Below are 26735 nucleotides of genomic sequence, written 5' to 3' on the forward strand. Positions count from 1 at the left end.
TCCGGTTTTCACACTTTTATTGTAAAGCTCGGGAATAATTACATGGGTCTTTCATTGACAGCTCAGCAAACAAACCGGAAACGAACCGAACCGGAGGGGGTAGGGGCGGTGCCTGCGCATGCTCGCGGCGAGGGGAGGGAGGTCAGAGAAAGAGAAAGACAGAAAAGACAGAAATCATTACAAATCAACGGGATTGTGCTCGCAGCGCCGGGGGTGGGGATGGAGTGGGGGCGGGGGCCCTTCCCGGGAGGAGCGAGGCGGTGGGAAGCGGCACGAACCAAGAGAAACACGACCCCGAAGTGGGCACCCGACGCGCCCAAACCCCCCTCCCGACCCCACCCCCCGACACACGAGAGAGACACGGCCCCCCTCCCCACTCAGATAACCCGAAGAGACACAGTCTCCCCTCCCATGGGCAGGCATACCCGCCCTGGAACCCCAATGGGCGAGACGGCCCTCCCTCCCAGAGAAGTCTCACAAGGAGATGCCTCCCTAAGAGACTTTCACATGGTCAACACAAGCCCTCCCAACACCAGGACAGCCCCCACCCAGGGAAGAAATGGCTCCAGGGGGCCTCCCTCAGGAGAGAGTGGTATCCTCGAGCCCCTAGGAGAAAAGACAATTCAGAGATGCTCAGCCTTATTCCAAGTGCTGCAGGACAGACATCCTCATAGGAGAGATGGGGGAGGGCCAGAGACATCTCTTCCCAGGAGCTTCAGAGACAGCTTTTCCCTGGAAAGAGAGCCAGCCCAAGACTGACTTGTCTTAGGTACTCCCAGGAACCCTGGGAGGCAAACAGGCTCCTCAGAGAGCCTGGATAGGGAAGCGAGACATGTTCCCATGGTCCCTGGTGGGAATTCATGTCCCCAGAGACTCCCAAGGGGAGACATAAGGACTAGGAAGCCCCCAGGTTAGGGATGCCTAGAGACAGCTCCCCTTCTGATGTGAGAGATGCTTCAGGGACCCTAGAAAGTATGTCCCCACATACCCTTCCCCTACTAAGAGACATGCTCTGAAGTAGGGAGATGGGGACCAACTTGGTCCCCTCTAGGAAGACACTGACTGGGTCAGGCTGGGTTTGAGGGGGGTCTCCTCTGGCCAAATGTCGCTTATTGGTACATAAAACTGTACGCGACACAAGGCATTGGGGAGGGATTTTACAGACCTAGGACCAACAAGGCTAGTCCTTAGTGCTGTCACCCGTCCCCTGCCCACCTTTGGTTTCACCTCTTGAGTGCCCAGGTGGTGACAGACTCAGTGCCCTTACCCCAACCAGGGGGCCAGGGCTCTGTATTTGTCTGTGGAAGGACTTCTGCTCTGTGCTTCTGAGCCCTCCCAGCCATCTAGGCTACCCCCTTCCTTCTTCTGGCTTCTCCATTGTGCAAAATGTTCCTCTGCCCTCCCGCTCAGTGCTCAGGAGTCTCCAAGGCCAGGCCAGGGTACCCAGGCCACCAGGGGCTTCCAGTGGGAGTCTGCTGACCCCAGGGATGCCTCTTGGCTGGATTACCCTCTCCGTTGAGCAGATGGGCCTCATACAATCTTTTTGTCCCGATCCTAACCTTCAGGACCCAGGACAGCCCTCCAGGCCACTGCCCCTCTTTCTACCAGCTCCACCGCTATTGCACCTGCCCCATTTGTGCAGGGGAAAGGGCTGTGTCTTTAACAAGCCCCTGGCCCGCTTCTTGGGCCTCCCCCAGGGAAAGGAGCCTTTGGCCAACCCCTAGACCTGGTTGTTGTCACCTTAGCCACCCTACCCACTGCCCTCCACAGAAGGGCTGTGGATGCCGGGGCCACCACCCTAACAATGCACTCCTTCCCAGCACTGTTACCCCAAACAAAAGCAGGGGTAAGGAGGCAGAGAATAGGGTGATTTCTACAGCCCCCTGGCTTTTCTGGGGTGGGAGTGGGGTCTCTGGGGTTACAGGAGTCAAAACTCCAGCAGCACAGCTCCCAAAGGCACCAGACAACCCACCAGCCTGTCCACCCCTCCACACATGGGCCACCCCCCCCAAGCTTAGACTAAGTCAAGTGGGGGCCATACCCTGAGTCTCCAGCCTCCCAGCCTGGGCCCTTGGGGAGCTGGAGAGGTAGGGGCCAAGGCAGTGGGGGCTTCTGGAAGGAAGAGAGGCTGAGGCTTTGAGATGGCCACAGTGGGAGACGGGGGCTCTGCAGGATACCCCTCACACCTTGGCCCCCTGAGGTGAAGAAAACCCCCACCTCATCATGGCTGACTGGGCTTCTCTGCCCCCTAACCTCCCCACCCCCTCCCCCACGGGACCCCTGACCCTGGTGAAGGGAAGCCCAACTGGAAGAAGGGGCCTGGAGCCCAGGGTGCCCTGAGGCAGCCCTCCCACCCCCTGAGATCAAGGCAATGGTGGTTTTACAGGCTGATGGGTCAGTCATGGCGGGAGCTGGGGGTTGGAGGGCAGGGAGGAGGCAAGGTGCGGGTCCCCCATATAGGAGGCAGCAAACCAGCCACCCCCTGAGCAAACTTTCCTGCTCCCAACTCACCCAACCAGGCCAGAGGCACAGTCATCCCATCCCTGTCCAGCTGCCCCCCACAGCCTCAGGGCCCCTCTGTGATGCTCATCTGTCTGGGTGTGGGAGGCCAGTCTGAGAGGGGATTCCCCACCCCCCAGGGCACAGCGCAACAGTTCCAAAAAAATAGAGATTTGTATTTTTTTTAAAAAAAATTAAATAAAAGCCCAGCTCTGCTGATAGGCAAATGTTACCCCTGTCCCCACCCCCCACCCACCATTTGTTTCCCTGGCCTGCACCCCCATCCCACCACGGCCCCAGGGGTATTTACAACATGGAACAATAGAGGCCTGGGGGGCACTGCGGCAAGGAGGAGGGGCACAGGGCAGGTCCCCCCCCCAGAGGGACCCCCCAAGACAACACAACATCAACGAGAAAAGTTGCAAATCAGGCAGAAATGGGGACATCATTCCAAGGTCCTTATATACAGACACCGCAAGACCAGCAGGGAAGGGGGTGCCCAGACGGGATCAGACATGAGCCTGTAGGCAGGTGGGCCAGCCCAGGAGCAGTACTGGAAGAAGGCCTTCGCAGCGCTCTCACCCCAATCCCCACCCCACCTTTGGTAACAACAGCCCTTCAGAGAGCCCCTTGTGGTGGAGAGTTTCCTCTGAGCATTCCCAGGGAGTAAAGTCCCCCAGTTTACCCAGCTGCAAGGCTACACTGCCCTGGTCAGCCGCGAAGGAAACACCGAGTTAAAGTGTGCTGCTGACTCTTGACTCCACCATCTGCCCAAAGCAAGGGGTACTCCCTGGAAGTAGATGGAAGGGAGCCCAGTCATTGCAGAGGAGCCCGTGGGCATCCGCTGGGTGGAGGAGCCCCATAGACGGGGAAGAAGGGGCTCCTTGGAGCTAAGGGGTAGGAATGGGGGAAGGACCTGGACCCTGCATGGGGCAAGGGCCAACGTGGTCTTGAAGCCAGTTCTCCTACGGAACGGGACCTGGCCACAGAGTCCACGCTGGAGGGATTGAGTGGGGCCCTGGAATAGACCCAGTTGGGAGCTGGCCGGCGACTGGGGGAGGGGTGGCCGCGGGCCAGAAGGGGGCTCACAGGTAGATCTCACGCTTGGCGGCGGTCTGGGCAGATGCCGGTGTGGCTGTGGGTGGGAAGTCCGAGGTCTGGGTCAGGGGAATTTCCTCCAAGGTGGCCGAGTCCTTGCAGGAGTCATGGCTACTGTGGGAGAAGGCACTGTAGGAGGGCAGGAGGCGCACGGGGGCCGTTTTGGTGTTCCGGTCTTCCGGGGGGCTGGGGCTGCCGGCGCCCGCAGGCTCCTGCCCTCCTCGGTCCTGGTAAGGCACGAAGGTGGAGAGTTTGAGGGCGCTGCTCTTGGTCCGGCGGCTGGGAGACGACTGGCCAGGCATCCAGCATGTGTCAGAGTGACCAAACTCGCTGCACTCCCGGGTACAAGTGCCCGTCATGGCGACGTCGGGCAAAGGGCGGAGGTCTGCAGGAAAGCAAAGACAGCCATTGGAGATGGTAGCAGCGAAAACCTTTGCTCCGTGGTCTCCGATTATCATATACATTTGGCTTCTATACTGAGGGGGCGGTTTCTCCTGCTCACAGAGCAACACACACCATTCAGGCAAGCACAGACTCTCTTATCTACCTGTGACCCACTGTACTGCTGCTCTCTAGGTCAGTCTCTCTCTCTCTCTCTCTCTCTCTCTCTCTCTCTCTCTCTCTCTCTCATACACACACTCACACACACTCTCTCACAACGCACACACTCATGCTCTCTCACACGCACACACAAACACACTCACACACACACTCTCGCACACACTCACACAAACACACACACGCTCTCACACACAACACTCACACACATATGCACACACACAATCTCTTTCACTCACACACACACACACACACACACACGCTCCTTAAATAGATGCTGCTCTTCCAGCTTCATCTACCCTCTAGCACTCCTCACACACCCACCAAACCTGCCCTCAGACAGGTGCACAAACAGCTCGTCTACAAACCGTCACCTGTCTCCAGACAGGTTCAATCATGGAATTCCACCCTCAGAGAGGGTTGAGGAAATCCCATCCTGATTTAGAGGCCCCTCCCCCCACACATACAGAGTCATGGTTATACAAATCTACGCCATTGGACACCTCGGTCCTCAGACAAAGACAGCACGTACCTTCCTTCCGAGTCCCTTCAAGCCTTACATGCTCCCCGCTTCCTTAGAACCCCACCCCACTCCAGCGCAGCAATGCCTTACTTTAAAGCCAACGGGAGGGGATGAGCTTCTATGTGGGATGTTCACGCTTAAGCACACACACACAACAGCGCACACATGCAGCCCCTGCCCACGTCACACCAGCCCCTCACCAGCCACCACCCTGGCCTTGCCCCCAGCTCCCTGCCCAGAACACCCACGGGAACAGGAGTTGGCCGGCTGACATCAGCAGTAGCCAGTGTGGTTGCTGGGCAGCGAAAGTCTCCATGGGAACGGCTGGGCCATGAGCACTTCCTGTCACAGCTGCCCCTGGGCCGCCCTCACTCAGGGACAGCACCAGGCGGTGACCCCCCTCAGGGACATGACTGAGAAGATCTGCCTGGGGCAGGGGCTCCCCCAGCACCACCCACTCTAGCTTGGCCTCCTGCCAGAGTAAGGTGAGGAGGGGATAGTTTTGTTATTAACCCTTAAAGCACCAAAGCTCTTTAGTTCACGGTTGGGGGACCCAATTCAGCACAGAGCACTGGGTGGGCGGGGCTGGGTGCTGGGGCGAGTCCCATAGACCCCAGACCCCAGAGCAGCTCCCACCTACCTGGCACTCTGCCTCAGGGCCTGCTCCGGCCAGCCGGCTCTGCGCGGGCACAAAAAGGACGAGACTGGCATGAGATCACGCAGGCAGGGAATGGCAGGGGAGGGGGCAGAGGGTGCTCTGGGCCCAGGGCCGGGGAGGTTAGACAGGGCCCTAGGACTCAGGGCCGAAGACTGGTACTTTTCATCTTTGGGGAGGAGGGAGACTTTGCACTAAGAAGTGTGAGGCCTAAGGACAGCTCTAAGACAGTCTTTCTGTCCCAAGGGCTGGCTCCTTCAGATTCCCCTCCACAGGCTGCCATGAATACCCTCTCTCACACATCCGGGGCAGCACAGGCAGACTCACAAGGTATCTCACCATCCACTCCCACACTCACCTCTGCTCCAGCTCCTCCCTTCAAACTCCTCCTAGGGAGGCCCACCCCTTCCAGACTTCCTCCCAGCTCCTCCTTAGCCAAACCTTCTCCCACTCTTCTCCTGGAGACAAGGGAGATTCCATCCTTCTCTGAGTCCTTCATAGCATCTGGGAGCCTCATGCTCTCACCTCAAATCCTCTCACTCATTTGGGGACCACCATCGTCCTTCCAGTTTCCTCACCATTATCTGAGCCTCCAGGCCACCATCCTCAGGGGTCCCTGTCCCCAGGAAGTCAGTGTAAGGCAATGCTGACCCCAAAGACCCCAGAGTCAGACATAGATATGAATCCCTTCCGGGTTTGTCACTTTCCAGAGGTGTAATTTTGGACAAGTTGCAGGACCTCTCTGAGTCTCAGTTTTCCCCCCACTGTAAAGTGGGTACCATAACGTTCTCCGGTCAGAGAGTGTGAGGAGCCAATGAGTATGGCGCCCACACACAAACGGAATTCAAGACATGGAGGACCATTCTAAAGCATCATCGTCTCTCTTGAACTTCCACTCCCTCCTAGGATGCCTCAGACATGCAGACGCTCCTCACCGTTCTCGGGGTGCTCCATTTCACCTATGCTGCCGTCAGGGGTGGTGCGCTCATAGTGGTCCTCAGGTAGGGCCAGGGGACCAAGTCGGGGCCCTGAGGATGACTTGCTAGATGGCGTTTCAGACTCTTCCAGGCCACTGTCATAATAACTGTGCTGTGATGGGTCCTGCAGCTCCTGGGCCTGACTGGTGGCCGAGAAGGTGACACGGCGGTGAGGTAACTGCAGGGAGAGAGGGTATTATTCGTGGCTGGCTAGCTTCCTCCATGGGGCCCAGCACCACACCGATCCCAAGCCCAACAAGACCCTCCCAGACCTCAGCAACAGCCAAGAAGAGGCCCAGCCCCTTTAGTACAGCATAGGCCCCAGAAAGCGTAGACTCTAGTAGAGATGCCTCTTACTTCGAGGCTCGCTCCCAGTGCAGCCAAGTTCACACGCTGAAAGTCCCAACACAGCATAGGCCCCACTGTTATTACAGCCCCAGACTGCCATGACCACCCTAACCCTGTGCCAGCACAGCTTCCCAATGCAGGTATGGCCTCCCGTTGTCTTTCAGGACAGAGTGAGTTGCAGTAGAGTAGAGCCCGAAAGCGGAACAGCACAGTCTCAGCCAACTCCAGATGCCAGCCTGGCCTCTAAACACCAGCACAGCCTCAAGCTTCTGAAACAGCTTCCTGGAAGCAGAGGACTCCTCTCTCCCACTCAGCTCTTCCACAGAGAACCGTCCGCTATCCGTCTAACTGTACCTTCCAGACTTGGGCTCCTCTCCTGTCTCACTGCTCTGCAACTTCCCATTGCCTCCATCCAAAGGGGTACCAACCTTTCGCATCTTGCTCCTCAGACCAAGTTTGCAGTACTGAGGCTTCCAAGAGCCCCTCCTACTCAGGCCCCAGCCCTCTACAAATCCCTTTATAGAGGCTTGAGTGTGGGAGGGGATGGAAGGAGGAGAGGGAACTTGGTAAGTCAAACTTGTGGTGTCAGAGAACATAAATAGACCCCTTTAGTGCTCCGTGTCAGGGAAGGGACTGTAGATGACAAGACCCAGTGTGGCAGAACATGTGACAGAGTCCTCTCTAGGAAACAGAGAGGAGCTCGAGGAGGGACGCCCTGCTTGGTGAATCTAGACTTGAGTTTAGACTGGGTACTGGCATTGGAAGAATGGAACACTGATGGGCTGTTTCCTGCCAGCAATCCTGTCTGCCTGCCATGGGTTAATGATCAGACCAGGAACCTGGCAACCTCAGCCTGGCACTTGGCACAACCATCAAGCCACCCACCTGGGACCTCCACTGGTTTTCCTGCCAACCAGAAATTAAGAGTTGTGGAGGGCACAGATCCTGGATCCCTGGAGGCCAGAGGAGCATCAAAGGCCCAGGTCCTGTTGAGGAATCAACAGACTCTAATCCTCCAAGACAGAAGCACCATGTCTCAGCTCTGTGGCCCTTTCATAAAAAAGGTCAAGGAACTAGCCAAGAGAGGTGATCTCGGGTTGTAAGCCCACTCCCCACCCCTTCTGCAACCTCCTATTGATGTCTGAGGTCAAGGGTAGGAATATCAGGACAAGGAACTTTGGTTCTGGTAGGACAGTCCACTGCTACCTCCCCACCTTTGAAGGAACACATTCAGTTCCAAATAATGCAAGGTCTGGCTGATGAAACAAGGTCTTCAGAACTGATCTACACCTTTGGAGCTAGGAGGTTATAAAGGAGCGAGGTCGCCCTGGTAATGGGATAAACAGGCTCCAGGATGGTCCTCAAAGGCATAAGGCAGCCTGGTTATTGGTGCTTCTCCTTCTTCCCTGAAGAACCTGGTTATCAGGGGCTTCAGTCCTGCATGTGGACAAGTCCCTTGGGCTTACCCCTATGCTGGGTGGTTATACTCGACCTTAACTGCTTCTGCACGTCTATCAAATCAAAGATCAGGTCCCCAAATCACTCAATCTTTAGTCCTGAGTACTTGCTGAGTATTTCACGGGCTACCCATACCGAACCTCCAGATCCAACATGTCTGAAATCAAATTATTTCTCATTGATCACCTTTCACATAAGCAGTGAGCTCATCACTAGCCCATCACCAGCGCTCAGAAAGCTGATATCTCCCTCAAACCCACCCCTATGCCCTATCAATTAGGATCGTGAATATCGTTGGCCCTTTCTCCCTTACTTCAGCCAGATCCATCCACCTGTCTTTGTCATCCTCACTGCCATCCTTAGTCCAAACCTCAGTGCTCCAGTCCCCCCCCACCTCTAGCACAATAGGAATAGAGCTAGGGCTCTACACAGGCTAGGCAAAGCCAATGCCCTTTCTAAAAGTCAGTTCATCTGAAAAACTGGGATGTGTGGGACTTTTCCTCTTGAGGGATGTTTAGCAAGGCATCCTAGCTCTCTTCAATGTATAGTTCTTCCCGGCTCACTGTACTCTCTCCTACAGCCTCCACCAGCGATCCAACTAGATCCCTCCCTTTCTGCCCTCTCCCAGTTTCCAACTGAGTCATGCCCATCTGCTTCAAGAGCTGCTCACACAGTGACCCTAGGCAAGGCGGCCCTTCTGCTCTAATCCTACCCATCACAAGCTAGCTCTGGGTTCCCAGTCTCCTCCCAGAAGCTCATTCCTATCCCCCCATATTATGTCCTAAAAGTAGGAGGAGGTACTATAGTCAAACAACTGTGGAAAACTCAGCTATACAAGTTTAACAAGTTCACCCTTTGTGACAGGGTTTTGAAGAACTTTTTATAGGATGTGATAGCTAGTCTCTCACTAACTTAATCATGGAATCAGCTTTTAATTGTACAGTAGATAATGGCAGAGTCTGGAAAACCAGATTCCCTGATGCTTTATGCTTCATTTCTGACTCCACCAACTGCTAGTTCTCACTTCTATGAAATGACTATAATAAACTGGCCTGTGTCACACAGTCATGAGCACCGAGTGAACTCACATAGGGTACCTTGCACCTAGCCAGGCCTCCCAAAATGGGAAAGAACAGCAGTAATAAAAGTTTCACAGAGTCAGACGTGGTGGCACATGAGTTACTTTCAGCACTAGGAAGGCAGAGACAGTGGATCTCTCTGAATTCAAGACCACTCAGGTCTAAATAGCAAGCTCCAGGCCACTCAAAGCAACATAGTGTGATCCTATTAAAAAAAAAGTACACATAAGGAAAAGCTGCCTATGGTCCTTCTCACTTGACACCATTTTTCTATCAAAGTTGAATACACACTGAGCATGCAGTAGGAACTTGGTCTATGTGCTCTGGTGATGACAATGAAAGGTTTGGTTAGATTCAGATGTTGGGAGGAGGTATTCAGTGTGGTTCCATGGATGGGTTGGCTGGGCTGGAGCCCAGTGAGGGACAATCCCTCAGACCTTGGGAGAAAAAAAAAAGTATCAATGAACTAAGGAATGGAAGAAGCAATGGTTGCAAGGCAGAAATGGAAGAGAAAGAGTGAGGCCAGGAGTCTCTGGAGGTCACCTGACAGCTAACTTCTCAGGAGAAAGAAGTTGTAACTAGATATGACCTCCCTATATTCCGTTCCTCCAAAACTCTTCAGATGTTTTTCACTTTGGGGGTACCCCAGGGCTTTTGGGAGTTTATAGATGGAACCCAGAAGAGAGCTGGTGCCTTTTGGACCTCCTGGGAGTGTCTCAAGCCTCTTCGGTCACCATGGAGATGGTTGCCTCTGGCCTCAGAGATTTCCTCAGGACCAGAGGCCCCTCACCCACACCTTAACTTCCCTCAGGCATAACCAGAGGCAGGGCAGACCCAGGAGAGCAAGAAGTGAGAGATGGAGGGAGAGAGAGAGAAAGAGAGCTAGCTGGCAGTCCTGGCTAGAGTAAGGAGCTGAAGGAAGGGGAAGGAGGTGGCCTTGGGCAGGAGGCAGAACTGGGACACCTATGACAATGGCTCACCTGAGCAGGAGGGTGTAAAGTGGATCTCTGAAGCCTCAGAGAAGCCCCTCGCCTCTCCCAGGACCCTCCCTCTCTGGAGCCCAGGCTGGTGATGGTGGGGAGACACAGGGCAGGGCCAGCTAATTGCTGAGTGTTGGTGTGCTGAAGAGTCTGGGAAAGGGACTTGGGGGAAGAGCTTGCCCTGAGGGAAGGTAGATGTTGTAATCAAAAGGTTCTCTGGCTTCACCTGAGGCAGGAGGCTGGCTGCCACCCCACACAGGTGTTCTCAGAAGCTACTCCATTAAGGCAGATGGGAAAACACTGACTTGGACTAGGAGGCAGAGCCTCCCCTCCTACCCTTTCTTGGTGAGGAGTCTCATGCCAGGGAGAAGGCCCCACAGACATGGGGTGAGGGAGCGTGCTAGCATACTCCCCCATTTGAAGGCTGGAACTTTCTCCAGACATGGAAACGGGTGTGGGGGTGGGCAGGAGATGATATACTAAGATAGGGCTGGAGTAGGGAGGGATAAAGGGTAGACATGGGGAAATGGAGGCAGGGCTTGAGGACAAAACTGCTTCCAGTCTCTCTCGCTGCTTCTCTCAGTTCCGGGAAAATAAGAAACCAAAACTCCAAAAATAGAGAACTTTATTATCAGGGCCACGTGAATAGGGCTGGGGTAGGGGATGCGGGGCCAGCCCCCGGGGCCTGGGGATGAGGAAGAAGTTAATACACAATACATACAGAAGGCACAAATGGGGAGGCTCCTCCCTCCCCAGCAGAGTCCCCTCCAAAGGAGCACCTGTATAGCTGATCTCCGAGGGAGACCCAGGTTTGGAAGAGTCTCCCACTTTACCCTGTTTCCTTCTGTCTCCAAACCTGTTCACCTGCCCATCATCGGCTTCACCTGAAAGACTCAGTAGCTAGTACAGCATCTTGGGATCTAACAAGAAGTCACAGACTTCTCTCCCTTGTGGGGAGGAGCAGGGGAGACACTACAGAGCCCTCCTCCCCATCCGTTTCCACTCAGCCTAACCCTTCATATCTGAGTAAGGCAGCAGGGTCCTTAGTGAGGCCTCAGTACCCCGGATCAGTATCCCCACCTCCCACAGCTAGCTCAGGATGTTCCCACATGATCTAGTTGATCATGGCAGGCAAGACACATCTGCTTCACTACTCCCACACCTCGGTCCAGATGGCCCCACGGTAGGGGTGGGGTGGGGGCTGGGGTGTGCTAAGCCGAAAGGGCTGGCCTACCTGCTTGCTGGGGTATTTGGGGGGGTTGGTGCGATAGCTGTAGTCGGAGTACTGCTCGGAGCCCGTGGACGTGGTGTCCCCGGTGCCCACAAAAGTGTTTGCAGGCGGTAGGTCCTGCACCACCTGGTGCTTCTTGGAGGCCGAGGGTGACTGGGGTTGTAGCTGGATGGAAGGCAATGGGGAGTTGGAGCGGTAATGGCGGCCTAAGTCGGGGCTGCCTGGTGGGTAGTTGAGGGGCAGGTGGATTCGGGGACTGTCCCCAGGGGCATCGCTCATTAGGTTGAACTTGAGGGACTTTTGCAACCCGGCCTCATCCTCGTCCTCCACTGGCTTCACAGGCTTCGGGGACTTGCTCTTCTTCCCTTTGTTCTTGCTTCCCTTGGCCGCTTTGCCACTGGGCTTGGGAGCATACAGGTCCTTAGTCTCCTTCTTGCCAGCCTGATAGCCACTCTTGGCCTCCCGCTGCCGGCAGTAGCGCACAAGCACTGCCAGGGCGATGAGGAGGGCCACAGCTACGACTCCGGCCACGACACCAAAGAGAATGTTGCCACGCTGCTTGGAACGCTCGTACTCTGGGTCCCCAGCAATGTCGATGTCCAATGGTGTGTCCAGGCTATGGACAAGGAGGGTCTCTAGCAATGTGCGGTTGGCTAAGGTCTCGTTGACGTAAAGGTGGACCAAGGCTGTGCCATAGCGTGGGGGCTTGCCCCGGTCACTGACCTTCACCACAAGGCGGTGTAACCCGTGGTGGCGCCGTTCAATCTCCTTCTCCAGAGTGATGGCACCTGAATGCGATCCAATCTGGAAGAGTCCGTAAGGGTTGCCACCAGCGATGCTATAGGTCAGCTCAGCATTGACACCCGAGTCAATGTCCTCCGCTGTCACCTGACTGACTGTCTCACCAAGCCGCGTCTGCGGGGTCAGCAGTCGGTGGGACGTGTTGGAGGGGGCGGTGATAAAGGGTGCATTGTCATTCTCATCCAACACATTGATGGTGACGCCGACATACGCAGAGCGAGGTGGGACACCACCATCTACCGCCTTCAGCTGGAAGGTATAGGTACTCTGTTGCTCCCTGTCGAAGCTCAAGCTGGATAAGATGGTGCCTGTGCCGTTCTGGATAACAAAGTCACCGTTGTCCTGCTCTACCGAGAGCTGTACCCGGGCATTCTCCCCCTTGTCTCCATCAATGACAGTCACCATGCCCACTGGACTCAGTGCGGGCATGTTCTCCATCACCGAGAAGTTGTAGCCACTCAGCATAAACTTGGGGTCATTGTCGTTGCAGTCCAGCACGTTGACAAGGACCGTGGCTGTACCCTGAAGGCTGGGACTGCCCCGGTCAGCTGCCACCACCTTCAGCTCATAGCTGTCTCTCTGTTCCCGATCCAGCGACGTCTTCACCCGGATCTCTCCGTTCTCAGGTGAGATAGTGAAGAGGCCCTGGGCAGCTGGCTCGGGTTCCAGAGAATACACCAGCTCTGCGTTAGAGCCGGAGTCCGCGTCACTGGCAGTGACCTCGGCCACCACTTCCCCAGGCTTGTTGTTTTCTGGGAAGGCGACTTCAGTGATGCTCTGGGTGAAGACAGGGGCATTGTCATTGACGTCTACCACCTGGACCTTGAGGGAGTTGGTGCTAGAGAGTGGGGGGTTGCCGGAGTCCACGGCCACGATCTCAATGGTATAGTCTTTGACTTTCTCATAGTCAAGAGGGGTGGTGGTCTGCAGAAAGTACTTTTTCTTGCTGTCACTGCCTGTCTCACTGGCCTGGCGCAGCTGGAAGGGGACATCCCCTGCTACGACACAGGTGACCGCTGCATTCTCTCCTTCATCTCGATCAGATACCTGCACCAAAGCCACTGCAGTCTCCTCCGCCACATCCTCTGAGATGTTAGCCATCCCATCTTGGTGAGTCACCAGCCCTATGCCTCGGATCTCAATGGTGGGGGCATTGTCGTTCATGTCTTTCACAGTCACGACTACCTGGGCACGGGCGCTCTTCGGGGTGGCACCTCGGTCCCTGGCGAGCACTGAGAAGCGCAGAGTGCTTAGATCCTCACGGTCCACAGGACCCTGAACTGTGATAAGTCCAGTGTTTCTGTCTAGTCGCAAAAGACGCTTGACAACTTCAGGTGCCTGGTGGAAGGTATAGTCAATCTCTGCGTTGGCACCTTGGTCCGAGTCATTGGCTTTCACCTACAGGGAACAGGGACAGGTTAGTAAGTTAAGGTGCATGTGTTGCTAATGTCCTTTCCCACAAGCACACCAGATTCAATGAAGCGAACTCAGCACCCTTTCCAAAAGCAGCACTCTACAGTCTTTCCCCTAGGCCCGACAGCCTGGTAGACACTGCTAACCTATTTTCCTAAAGAACCCAGATTGTAGCTTGCAAATCCTTCTTAGTGACACTGAATCCCTAGGACCAGGCAGAATTATATTCCACTCTTGGTTTGTACCATTCCACCTAAACACAGAGCTAGCCAACCATCATTGAGCAAACCCTTACAGCCCAATGAACTGCTCTCCCATCCCCAACCCCCACCACCTTCTGAAGAGATGAGAAAGTGTCTGAGCTGTAGAGACAGTGGGCATGCATGCACTTATGTGCATACCTTGTATGCAGGCATGTCACATACACAGAAGTATGTGACTGTAAGCCGTGATATTTGAGTGCGAGAAGGTGTGTTTGTTCATGTGTGTGCATGCATCAGTGGAGACCCCCATGCCCAACTAGAGGCCCCAGGTGAGGGGATTTCTATTGAAAGCAGCCAGATAGAGATACGGGTCAGAAAGAGCCCAGCAGGCCCAACCCAGCCACGGCTGTCAAACTGGGGGAACCTGTTTCTGCAGCTCCTTGACTGTTGTCTGTTGCTGGCAAGGCACCAGTGTGAGGAATCCGGCCTGAGCCTGGGGCCAGAAGGGAGGGGTTTGTGCAGGCCACAGAGCCTGCTGGCAGCGGGCTGGGCTTCCAGCACCAAACAATGAACTGCCTGTCCCTTTGCAGTGGGCACGCCCTCCCACGCCAATGCCGCCCTACACTGGGACCAAGTCTATACAAACATGGGTGGTAATGGGGCAACAGAAGCCAGGTGGGGATGGCTATGAGGGGTTGAAAGTATTTACAGCCAAACAGAATGTAATAGAGCGTGTGTGTGTGTGTGTGTGTGTGTGTGTGTGTGTGTCTATCTGTCTGAGGGGTAGAGGGTAGAAAGGAATGGTAGGAGTACCTTGGCAATCTCTAGGGAACAAAACCAAAGTCTTGGGTTCAAATCCCAGTTCTACTGCTTTCCAATTAATTATGTGACCTTGGGCCAATTATTTAGTCTTCCCAAGCCTCGCTCTACAAATGTATAAAATGGGGATGAATAGAACTTGCTTCATAAGGTTATGGTGAAGGTTAAATGGGATAACATAAAGAAATACCTAATGCTGCCTAGAACACAGCAAGTGATTCTTAAATAATTCCCCTTTTCTTTTGATCTGCCTGTCAATCATTCATTCATTCATTTTCCCATGCATCTGTTTCTAAGAAATCCAATTATGCAGTACTGAACACTATACCTAGGGGCCCTCATGCAACAGCTGGACTTCTGTCCCCTTAGGAAGGGAAGCTCTGTCCATAGCTGTCAAGGCTTTCTGCAGAGGAGACTCCTGGACAAGGGCTCCCAGTTATCCTGGTGTCCCTTCACACCCCAGTCTGTCTGCCACCAGCTCTATGGCTATGCTCCTATGCCCTCCCTGTCTCTAGATTGGCCATATTACTTCTTAGCTATCCCCTTCCTCCCACCTCCCATCTTTGTTTCTGTCTGTGACTTCTTGCTCGGTTCTCCCTCTGCCACTTTTCAGTATTGCCGACCTCTAAGGACTCTGTGTGTCCTGTGTCATCTCACTGAGAGTATGTGTAACAAGACTGAAGGACATGAGCTAAGGTGGGCTCTGACCTCAGGCAAATTAAGAAAACTCTGTGGGCTCAGCTTCCAGTCTGTAAAATGGGGATAATGCTTACTTACCTTGTACTATAAGGATTAAATTATATAACACACATAGTGCACTTAGAGCAGTGCCTGGCACCTGGGCTATTATTATTCACCATCCTGAACGGCTGTCTTTCTATTCTTTCTCAGCCTCATTTCTTTATTCTAGTCAGCCAGTCTCCAGAAGAGATAAAACCTGCCACCCACTCACCCCAGCTCCAGGACCCAGAACGAAGGGTCTCTCAGGTTGGGTAACGGTGTCCAGGCCAGCTGAGCTCTCTTTAGCTAGCGCACAACATGGACAGAGATAGCTTCAGCCCATGGCGAAGGAGAAAGAGGATGAGGTTGGCAGGAGGCCAGGGCTGAGATGACAGCGGGAGATACACCCACCTGTCTGCAGGGACGCTTCTCCGCTCCTTCCCAGGCCCCAGCCCCACCAAGCTGCTGCCCAGCCCCTGGGGCAGTTCCCATGGAGAAGGGTGGTGAGAAATTTCATAGTTGCTGACCCTTCCACAGCTGTCTTAGACGCCACAAACCCTGGTACCCCGTGTCTGGGGAAGAAGGCAAATGTACAAACAATCCAGTGTGATTCGTCCAAACCGAGGACCCTCCTGGCTGACACAATCTTGTGATTTTGTTGAGAAGGGGCATGATGAGGCCGTGTCTCCAACCAAAGCAAACTCTCACCTGACTAAAGGGACCTGCCCCTGGGTGGGAAGCTACTCTAACGGCAGGAGAGGGTCTACAGGGTAAGAGGTGAGTTACCTGATGCAGCCCAGGCTAAGAGAAGGTAATCCCTGAGTCTAGTGGGGAGGTATGATGTTATTATGTCACTGTCACTTGCTCAGATGGAGGAGAGGAAGATGATGATCAATTCTCCTTTGGCTGGGGCTGGGGAGAAGGGAGCTTCCCAAAACATTCTGGCTTTTCTCCCCCTCCTCCCAAGTGAAGAAACCTCCCACCCGGTTTCGGTAGGTCCCATTTCTAAAGGTGGAGGAAGCTTCTCACCTGGATGACGGAGTGGCCAATGGGGCTGTTCTCAGACAACTCGGCTTCGTAGGATGGCCGCTCAAACTTGGGAGCGTTGTCATTTGTATCAAGCACAGTGACACGCAGCAGGGCACTGCTGGCTCGTGGAGGACTCCCTCCATCCTGTACCTTGATGGTGAGGTCATAGGAGTCCCAGCGTTCACGGTCTAGGTTGCCCATGACAATGAGCTGTGGCTGCTTCTCTTCCTGGTCCTCAGCCACCTGCAGTCCAAATAGCTCCTGGGCCTCAGGCCCAGCCTGCAGCTCGTAGGATGCTACGCCATTGGGGCCAGCATCACGGTCTGTGGCCAGTGGGATGGGGAAGAGTGAGCCGATGTTGGTGTTCTCAGGGATGGCCAGGGTGATGACTGGCGAGGCAAAGTTGGGTGTGTTGTCATTGATGTCCTGCACCTCTATCTGTCCCTCTAGCAGCCGGGGGCTGCCATTCTGCACGAGGTCCGTGATAGACACCTCAAACTCCAGGATACAGGGGTTCCCAGGGATCTGGTTCTGGCATTCACGGAGTCCCTCTCGGTCAATGGAGGTCTCTGTGGTGAAAATGTCGCCAGTCTTGCCGTCCACTCGAAGGTATGGAGCACCTACCTCTAGTTTGTACAGATGACCCACGTCTGGAAAACCGTAGTCAGCGGCAAGGCTCCCGATGAGAGTGTTGGGCGGCTGTTCTTCTGGCACCTTGTATACTACCTGGGTGGTATGGCCTGCAGATGGAGCCAATAGGAGCAGCAGTGCCAGCAATAAGGGGGGCAGCAGCAACCGCTGCCCCCGGGGCCCAGGGCTGGGCCTCAGAGGCCCCATCCCAGCAGGCTCCAGGATCAGGAGAACTACAAGAAAACACAAAGTAGGGGCTCCGTCAGGTAGGAAGAGGAAGGTGACCCAAAAGGCTGTCAGAGCCAATCCCCCACTCTCCCTCTCCCACTGATTCACCATCCTCCCACAGAGAGAGTCAACCCCAGCCCAGATATGTGATTCCAGAACCCAGAGCCTCACCCACAGTGGGGTGTAGCAGCTGCATCTGACCCAGCTGGAGAAGTTGGTAAGACGACAGGCAGGTCTACAGCAGCTCCTGCCCATGGCACGCCCTTACCCAGCTGACGTTCCCTGGGTACCGCCCCCCCACCCGGCTTTCAGCTCTCTGCTTTGCACAACACCTCCTTCTCACCAGCATCCTGCCTTAGTCACCCATGGTAATTACCCTGATACTGAGATAGGGAGCAAAACCAAGTGGAAGGGTTAGGCCTGGGACACCTCCTGCTGCAGCGCTCCTCCCCCACATCTGCTGCACAAAAGCAACACGTGCCCACCCCGCAGGTCCCCCAGACCCTGAGAGTTAGTATTGTCCTACACTTTCCACTCGTGTTAGCTAGAGGAAGAGGGGAAGAGTGTTTTTTCCCCTTTCTTCTGAGGTGCCAAATAAGCTATGTGTATGAGTTATTATTACATCCCAAATCCTCCTTTTTTTGACAAACAGCATCCACAGTGTCCAATGCTCCCCACTCCCACCACTGAAAATGGTTAGCAGCAGGGTCAATGAGATGGCTGAGTGGGTAAAGGTGCCTGCTGCCAAGCCTGAGGACATGTGTTCAATCCCTGGGGCCTACATCAGAAGGAGAGAACTGACCCTTGTAAGCTATCCTCTGGCCTCTACCCACATTCTGTGACATGCATTTCCCCACACAGACACACAAATAAATAGGTGGTGGCACACGCCTTTAATCCCAGCACTCGGGAGGCAGAGGCAGGTGGATCTCTGTGAGTTCGAGACCAGCCTGGTCTACAGAGCTAGTTCCAGGACAGGCTCCAAAACCACAGAGAAATCCTGTCTCGAAAAAAAAAAAATTAAAAGAACGTTAAAGTTGAGTAGGTGTTAGCCCTCCCTCACTTCCCCACAAATATATCTCAAAGCACTGTATGACACACACACAGACAGTTCTCATACTCCTTGCTGCCTGTTGCCATAGGCAGGTGTGTAGAAGAAAAAAGTAGAGGTCACAATTGGGATTAGGACTGACTGACCCTCAAGTTGACATTGGGAGCTGCCCTGGCCTGTCCTTAGCAACAGAGAGCTCAGCAGGTCTAACTGGACACAGCTGCAATGACACTATCAGCCTTCACTGGTTCACTGTGTCTGCAGCCTCCTGGTTTGCTTGCTTGCTTGATTCTTTATACGCCCCACCCCCACCCCGGCCCTATGCTGAGAATTGAGCACAGGGCATTGCATATGTTAGATAAATAGTCTACTACTGCGCTACATTTCCCAGACTTCATTTTTTTAAAGACAGTTTCACTAGGTATCCCAGACTAGCCTTGAACTCCTCCTGTCTCAGCTTCTGGAATGCTGGAATCGGAACCTGAAACACTGTCTCAAAACAAAACATCAAACCCAGAACGCTGGGATTACAGATGTACGCTACCACACCTGGCTTTGGCTCTTGTTTGACCCTTATCCCACCTACATCCAGAACCTGCTGCATATTCATCCCTTCCCCCATCTCTAACTGGTCCAGTGTATGCCATACCCTCCTCTTTCTGCCGGTCCCAGATCCTTCCAGGAAGGGCTATGCTGTGCACACCCTAGACTACAAGTTGCACCACCATCACCACAATAGCCTGCCTCTTTCATCACCCCAATCTGAGGCTGTCCGCCTGCCTATGTTATCAGACCTGCCAGTACTGTCCCAGTCACTGGTCCAACGTCTCTAAACAATGATAGCAAACCCTTCCTCTATTCAAATCCCAAGTTTCTGGCCCACCATTTTCTGTGGGGAGAGAAGAGGGTTTCAGGTTCCATTCATTTTCCCTTCTTCTAGAATCTCTATCCCAGGTCTGACCCTGACTATGCCCATCCCACTGAAGACGGGTTTTGACACCGCCCGCAGCCCTACAAAGCCTTCCTAAGGCCTCTTCAGCCCACAGTGACCTCTCCTTCCTTCAACTCACAGCCACTTATTGTTACTCCAATCCCAAGGCAATGAATCACCGGGCTGCCCCGGACACCGCCCGGCCCTGTTGTTCAACTATAGTATTGAGCACCTATTCTTGAGTTCTCTGACTCCCCAGGAAGACGCCAGACATTCCAAAGAGGCAAGAGTTCATATACTCACTCACGCAACCCCGCTCCCGCCCCCGCCCCCACTGATGTAGCTAGGTCAAACTGGGTATAAAGCAAGTGCTCATTCCACGTACTCAGCAAAAGTTTTAGTCAACCAGAATGTACTAGGTTATGTCCTGGGCACTAGAACACAACAGTAAAGACTGGGCCCATCTGATGTTGCAAGGGTTCTAGCTCAGTGACTGGCAGGTTGCCGGGTTACTTCTGTGTACCCATTTGGCACATAGAAGGCAGCAGGGTGGAGATAATCCTGGGTTGTGACTTCAGATAATTTGAGACAAGCCCCTGCTGGATATTTCCTGAAGTAAACAATTGAAAGCCTCAGTTTCTTCACCTGTCAAATGGAAACGATACTATCTCTTTCCTATTGGGTTGAAGTTAATGTAGGTTGAATGTTTATGGCAATGCAGACACTCAACAAATGGTCTTTTCCTTTCAAAGCACTTAGCACGATGGTAGCTTCAGGCCTGTTTGGAAAATTGGCGAATGGTTATCTTTCCTACAGGACTGTAAGTGGGGAGCATTTCTTTTTTTTTTTCTTTTCTTTTCTTTTTTTTTTTTTGGTTTTTCGAGACAGGGTTTCTCTGTGGCTTTGGAGCCTGTCCTGGAACTAGCTCTGTAGACCAGGCTGGTCTCAAACTCACACAGATCCGCCTGCCTCTGCCTCCCAAGTGCTGGGATTAAAGGCGTGCGCCACCACCGCCCGGCATGGGGAGCATTTCTTGAGGCAGGGTCTCATACACTGTAACCCAGGCTGTCCTAGAATTCAAGATGTTGTCCAAGATGACCTTAAACTCACGCTTCTTGAGAGCTGAAGTCACAGTTACAACCCTCTAATTGTTTGCTGTGCCTAGAAGCCATCCAGCACTGGACCAGACACACAGCAGGCCTGAAGTAAACGGCTCTTGTGTGATTCCCGGGGTTTAACTCCTGGTGGCCTTTGGCTGTATGGTAAATGGTTTTTTTCACTTGCCTATTTGCCAGTTCCCTAGGAATCTACTGGGATAAAGTGTAAGTTTCCATTTAGAGTTTACTCTGCTGGAACGCTCAGCAAATGTTCACCAAATGTACAGATTCCTTGCACAGCTCAAGCACTTCACCTCCCTTGAGGAGCCTCCCCCAAAGGCAGGCCCCTCCTGGCCACTCCTCAGCCCGTGAGGTAAGCACACATGCTTATTCTCTATAAAGGAAGGATTTTACGGTGCCCCATTTGAGCCTACCCAATCATACTTCAAGTTCCAACCCAAAACTGCCCAGAGAGCTTCCCCACTTTTGCTCCCCACCACCAGATCAAGAAGACTTTATGTTTGGGGATCACATCCCTTTTGAGAACTGTACAACGTTATCCAGCAGGATTTTTCTAGGAAAATGTCTGCCCACAAAATTTGGCAACAAATCGAAGGGTCTGTAGTCTGACAAAGTCAGGATGATTTTGATTCATGGCCACTTTGATAGCTAAATATTAAGCCCTTCACTTGGGACTTTTGTCCTATTTGGGGAATCACAACCTAAAACACAAACCCCTTGGGCCTCCCAGCCCCACCTCCCTGTAAGAGGTAGCTTCCCTTCCAGTCAGCAGCAGTCACGAAGGGCTTACCACAGGGTAAGGCACAACCCAAGAAAGTTATGGGGATGGAGATGGGTCTGGAGGGAGGGTGGCCTCAAATGGGTGTTAAAGAGGGGTTAGGTACTTGAAGAGTTCTACCAAAATAAGGATTATCTGGCCCTACCCTTAGGAATTTTGATTTGGAGGTGGGACCTGAAGAAACCCCCTAGGCAACTGTGATGCAAAGGTCTTGGAAAACAACCTTGGGAGAAAGTAGTTTCAGGGGGTTGAAAAGGAGCTTAAGCCCTGCAAACTATAGCATCACCACCTTTGCTACCACCATCCCCAAAAAACTAAGGTTCTACTAGTGTATTGCTAAACATTTAATCATTTTAAATGGATATTATTAATTTATTATAGCACCCTCCCCAAATCTTTTTTGGGTTTTGAGGCAGGAATTTCTCAGTGGTTATCCTGGAACTCACTCTGTAGACCAGGCTGACCTCAAAGATCCACCAGCCTCTGCCTTTCTCCAAAGTGCAGGGATTAAAGGTGTGCACCACCATCTGCCTCCCCATAACTGATGTTCTAAGACTCAAAAATATGTAAAACAGTCTGGGTCACAGAAGCAGTTATGAACAGGCAGGATCTCCTCTTAAAGACCGGATTTGGGAAAAGAATCAACAGAAGCGTGAGGCTGAAATATGGTATTTGTCACATTTATTACTTCTCATCCAACCCTAGATTGCCAATCTGGCCTAGCCAGGAGGGAACCCAAGCCTCCCAGCCATTTACAGCTGTGGAGAGAGTCATGTGGCCTGCCAGGAAGGAGCTGGGAGAAGCAGTAAAGTGGCCTTTCCATGTCCCTACCCCCAACATTGCTGAACTTTGTCCCAGGCGGTTGGTGTTGGGAGTCATCAGTCTCAGGCGGCAGCCTTTGAAGCTGCCTTATCTGCAGAGGCTATCCTAGGCAAGGGTGCCTCTCCACCCAGTGACATGGGTGCCCAGGATCCTGACAAGACAGAGCCTACGGAGAGAAAGGCACAGCGACCCACCTCCAGGAGGACTGAGGAGCCAAGAAGAATGAGAGAAAACAACAACAACAAACAGACCACAAAACAGCATCAACAAAAGCCCATCAAAGCTTTAGGAGTGAGGGACGAGGGGACAAGAGTCCCAAAAGGTAGAAAGAAACTTCATCTGTGTCAACATCTGAGAAGTTATGAGCGCTGGTGAGGGTTCACCAGGAACCTTCATTTGCACACCACTTTGGGACTAAGGTCCACTTCCTGCTGGATGTTGTGAGAAGAGCTTTTACTGTGGCAGTGACCAGGTCAGCTCTGAAGTTTCTGACACCCCCTCACACACACCTGCCCCAGCAGCATTACACAACAGCCCCTGGTGCAGCAAGCTCGAAACACCAAAGGACAAAGAGACCATCTGAGAGCCTGGGCGGAGGGTAAGTAAGTGAAGCTGCATGGGGTGGAGCTGTTCAGAGGCTTCCCACTGAGAGCAGTACTCGGTTCCTTTCCTATCTTCCAGAACCCTCTATTAGCCTCTGCAGGCTTCCAGGCACCTGCATTCTTGAACCAGATTGCTGAGTTCAAACCCTCATCCTAACACTTCCTAGCTGTGTGACCTTATCCAAGTGATTCACTTTTCTGAACCCATTTCCACATTATTAAATGGTGTGTGTGTGTGTGGGGGGGGGTCCTGTCTCTCCGGTGAGCAAGATGGCTCAGTGGATAAGGGGACTTTGCAGTTTGATTTCTGAGATCTACATAGTGGAAGGAGAAAACTAACAACTGAAAGTCATTCTCTGACCTCCAAATGTGTGTGCACGCACAGATAAACTAAATAAATAAAGCTAATACGTTTTAAAAAAAATCCTGCCTCGAAGTTATTTGGGAGAACTAAATGAGATCTAATGCACCTAAGCTCTATTACATTGCAAGAAAGATGAGATATGTAAGCCTCCCAGTCCTGCAGCGGTGCGTTTTATCCCACCACCGGTCACATAGTAGGTGCTCTCCGGCTCAAAGAAGGAACAAACGAATCTGCTAGCCTATGAAAGAAGAGCTAGTGTGTGCTCTACTGCTGCACCCACAGTGGGCAACTGACGAACGGCATCTGCTCAAAACATTGTTTAACGAAACCGCTCTCTGCAACACCAACTAGCTTTGTTCCAGGCAGGGATACCTCTCACCCCAAATCAGAACCTGGGCTCCCTCTTAGCTCCTCCCCACCCATGCAGGCCCCGTTTCAGGCGGTAGCACCATCTCTGGCCCAGCACTCTCTGCTGAAGTAGCCAGAGCTGCAAGATACCCGTTACAGTTGTTCCTCTCTAATATGGAAGGAACTAGGGATGGCTGAAGGAAGCGAGACAACAAGATGAGGTTGCACCAGAACCCAGGCCTGTTCCCCCTACTCTGTTTCTCGCTCTTTTCGGAGGTTTGGTAGATTCTCTCCTGAAACCCATCCGATGCCCTAGCCTAGTTGTTAGTATAGGTCTCAACCCTACCGCGGACACCCTCCCCCCAACACACACACACACTCAAGAAAGTACCATCCAGGCGCTCTCACACACATCCAGACCTCTTCTAAGGGTGCCACAACCACCTTCTGGGTTGTCCCTGTCCAGGCATCTGACCGAGAGCAGGTGCTGGAAAGAGCCTTGCACCTTCCGGTCGGTCCTAAGTCCTGGGCTCAGCCAGCATAAGCAACCCTCGTCCTCACCATCTCGGTCAGTGAGCGCTCACAGCACACACCCAGCACGCCCGAGCGCCTTCTCCCAGAGGACGCCAAGTGTGTGTGTGTGTGTGTGTGTGTGTGTGTGTGTGTGTGTGTGTGGTGGGTGGACGGCGGCCACTCCTAAGACTCTAGTCACCCCACCCCCGCCCCCCACCAGGGTGACGCCTGGTCTTCTGGAGCCCAAGGTGAGGCTAGGTGAGGCGCAGCACAGGGAGAACTCTCTTAGGCCAGGCGGCCACTCGCGTCTCTTGCTTCCAGAACCGCCGCGGGGAATCCCTCCTCTCCCGCATCTCCGGCCTCGCCTAGGTCCCCCACAAGCAGGCGCCGGCGGGAGAAGCACAGCGGGCGCCGGGAGGGGGCAGGGAGGAAGCCGGCGCCGGAATCACAAAGCCGCGAGCCTGGCCGGGCGGGGACATTCTCATAAAACCTATCCTCTCGCGGCGGCAGAAACGGGGTACTTGCCCTGCGCTCAGTCCGCGGTGGCCTCAGCGTCACCCGTTTTTCCTGTTGAAAGAATAGTCGCCCTCTACTGCTGGGGAAACTGAGGCCAGAGCCTGAACTACCAGAGAGTGGCCGAGGGAAGGGACGAAAGTCCTATTCGCCTACCAGCTCTTCTGCGCATGCTGCGGTCCCCGTTCCAGCCCCCGGGCCCTGTCAGCACACAGGACAGGCCTGCGACCGGGCCCCGTAGCAGGGCACCCAGGTGTGCGGGACCCAGGTGTGCTGGGGACCCAGGTGGCCCGGAGAACTCAGCTAAACGGCCCGGACTCTCAAACACCCAACACCTCCTTCAGTAATGTACCTTTTGCATTAGGACCTAGGGTCACACAGCCCCAGGGTGGCGGCATGGCGCGGCCTGCCCTGTCCAGCTTGTTCTCAGAATACCCAGCCGGTAGGGCCCCGGAGTGCAAGTGGGGGGAGGTGCCGCCTGGAAGCCGGTCTGGCCGGCCCCGGGGCTCCAGTTGTGTGGATATTTACAACAACAAAGTCCTGATCGAGGTGACAGGGTGCTTTCTAGGAGAACCTGGAGGCTTCTCCTGAGGGGATCTGACCAGCAAAAGTGGAGTGTGTGTGTGTGTGTGTGTGGTGTGCGCGCGCGCGCGCTGCGGAGTGTAATGTGACACTGTTGGTGTAAGGTGTGTGTGTGTGACAAGCAGTGCTAAGATGCTCTGAGCAGTGGATTCTGTTTATGAGTCTCTGCTGTAGGTACCTCTGTGCTAGGGTGTGTGCTACCAAGGCGTGTGATGAGACGCTGGGTTGCGTGGGGGGGGGGGTACAGCAGAGGGGGCAAGGAAGACCTGTGCCGTGTACCTATATCCTGGCCAAGGAGTGGGCAATCGTTTATGTCAGGGTGTGTTCCTTCAGCGGTGTGTACAAGGAGCTAGGCTTGGAGCGTTCATCTGGCGAACCGAGGTAGTCTTCTCCCTACAGGAAGGCACGAGGTTGTGTTTGTGTGTCTGGCACTGCCTAGTATCACACCCGATTGTGTTGTAGTTATCTATGGCCACGGGTTGTGTGTCCCCGCTGCTGATCGTGCAGGCGCCGAAGCAGATTCTGAGCTTGGTGACTACCCAGTGGGCGCTGGTGTGCGGGAGGTATATCTGTGTTCACATATATGTACGGATGAATGTATATGTGTCTAGGTCTGTGCTGTGACTCTTCCAGGTGTCCGCGACGAGCTGGAAGCGCCTGAGTGAGCTGAGCAGATCGCCCAACAAGTGTGTGTGTGCTGGATAATGTTCCTAGCTTGCCTGCTCCTCCGGCAGCCCCCGGCTCCACTGAGGGCCTTGCGCTTCCCCCAAACCCTCTCCACTCCGCGCGCTCCTGGAGTCTCTCTCTCATCTCCGCGGCTTGGAGCGCGCTCGGGTGCGGACGCCGGGGCTGGGGTCCAACTCAGCACCCCCTCCCTTCCCTCGGCTTCTTGCAGTGGACCTCGGAGACTAGGGAACCCCAGCCGCAGCCTCCTCACTCAGTGTCCCAACGACCCCCACCTCAGCCCCGGCGCGCTGGACACCGGCTGGGCCCCGGTCGCCTTGCTCCACCGAGCGCCCCTCCCTCAGCTCCCGCCGGCCATGGCCGCTCTGGGCCCCGAGCCGCCACCGCCGCTAGATTCTTACCCGCCTCGGGGCAGCACCCGCCGCCCGCCCCGCTGTCGTCCGTGAGCCGCCGCCGGCCCCGGCGCGGGCTGCGGCTCGACACGGCAGGGGCTGGCGCTGCGGTTCAGGCTCCGGCTCCGGCAGGCTGTGTGGGGCTCAGCAGCCAGGCGGCTTCGCGTCCGCGCCGCGCTCCCGCTCCGCTAGTGTGTGAGGCGGTAACGGCGGCGGCGGCGGCGGCGGCGGCGGCGGCGGAGCCAGCAGCGAGCGGAGCGCACAGCCGGCCCGCCCCCTCCCTCCCCCTCCCTCCCGGCCTGCCCGCCCTCCCCCCCCCCTTAGGCCGGGAGGTGGAGCCGGGACCGCTCTGGTCCCGCTGGGAGGGGACCCTGAGCACCGCTCCCCCAAACAAGTGCCCCCTCCTCTTACGCTTCCCCCACCACCACCACCACCACCACACACTCCTGCCTAAGGCCGGGTGCACTGGCTTCCTTTTCGGCTCTTCTTCACCTTACACTCATCCCACCCAAGCGTCCATCTAGGACCCCGTCGGAAACGCTCTCTTCTGCCTCAAACACCTGTCCCCCCCCCCCACACACACACACTCTGCCTCCTGGGAAGTCAAGGCAGGGGAAGTGTCTCCTCTAGCTCTTCCCCTCAGCATCTTCCCTGGGCAGCTGACCAACCAGGTCCACCCTCTTCCCAGTCAGACCCCCGGGTCACCCGAGTGGCCCTCCCTTCTCTTAGCGCTCAGGGGAAGTCCGCCCCTCCCCCTCCGGACGGAGCTGCAGTAGGGTGAGACTGGA

The 26735-nt window shown here is 54.5% G+C and overlaps 1 protein-coding gene across 2 annotated transcripts; it reads right to left on the reverse strand.

The window, feature by feature from the left end:
- On the reverse strand, positions 1-26162 carry Pcdh1 (protocadherin 1). Of its 2 annotated transcripts, XM_013349523.2 has the most exons (6): positions 25957-26162; positions 16392-17254; positions 11410-13605; positions 6269-6488; positions 5319-5357; positions 3909-3982 (listed from the first exon to the last, which is right to left on the reverse strand). In XM_013349523.2, the coding sequence occupies exons 2-5, from the start codon at positions 17226-17228 to the stop codon at positions 5332-5334; spliced, it is 3279 nt and encodes a 1092-aa protein (XP_013204977.1). In that variant the 5' UTR covers positions 17229-17254; positions 25957-26162; the 3' UTR covers positions 3909-3982; positions 5319-5331. The 2 variants fall into 2 exon arrangements, with proteins under 2 accessions (XP_005356073.1, XP_013204977.1); XM_005356016.2 differs by lacking the exon at positions 5319-5357 and having other exon boundaries at positions 1-3982.
- Between the last annotated feature and the right edge of the window lie 573 nt (positions 26163-26735).

Source organism: Microtus ochrogaster, chromosome 18 (assembly GCF_000317375.1).
Source record: "Microtus ochrogaster isolate Prairie Vole_2 chromosome 18, MicOch1.0, whole genome shotgun sequence".
Classification (NCBI taxonomy): Eukaryota; Metazoa; Chordata; class Mammalia; order Rodentia; family Cricetidae; genus Microtus; species Microtus ochrogaster.

Coding starts and splice junctions, on each gene's coding strand:
- Pcdh1 (XM_005356016.2), bottom strand. CDS start 17,228: ATGGGGCCTCTGAGGCCCAGCCCTGGGCCCCGGGGGCAGCGGTTGCTG. Junction 6,489..11,409: donor CCAAATACCCCAGCAAGCAG/GTAGGCCAGCCC, acceptor CTCTCCCTGCAG/TTACCTCACCGCCGTGTCAC. Junction 3,983..6,268: donor AATGGAGCACCCCGAGAACG/GTGAGGAGCGTC, acceptor GCTTTCCTGCAG/ACCTCCGCCCTTTGCCCGAC.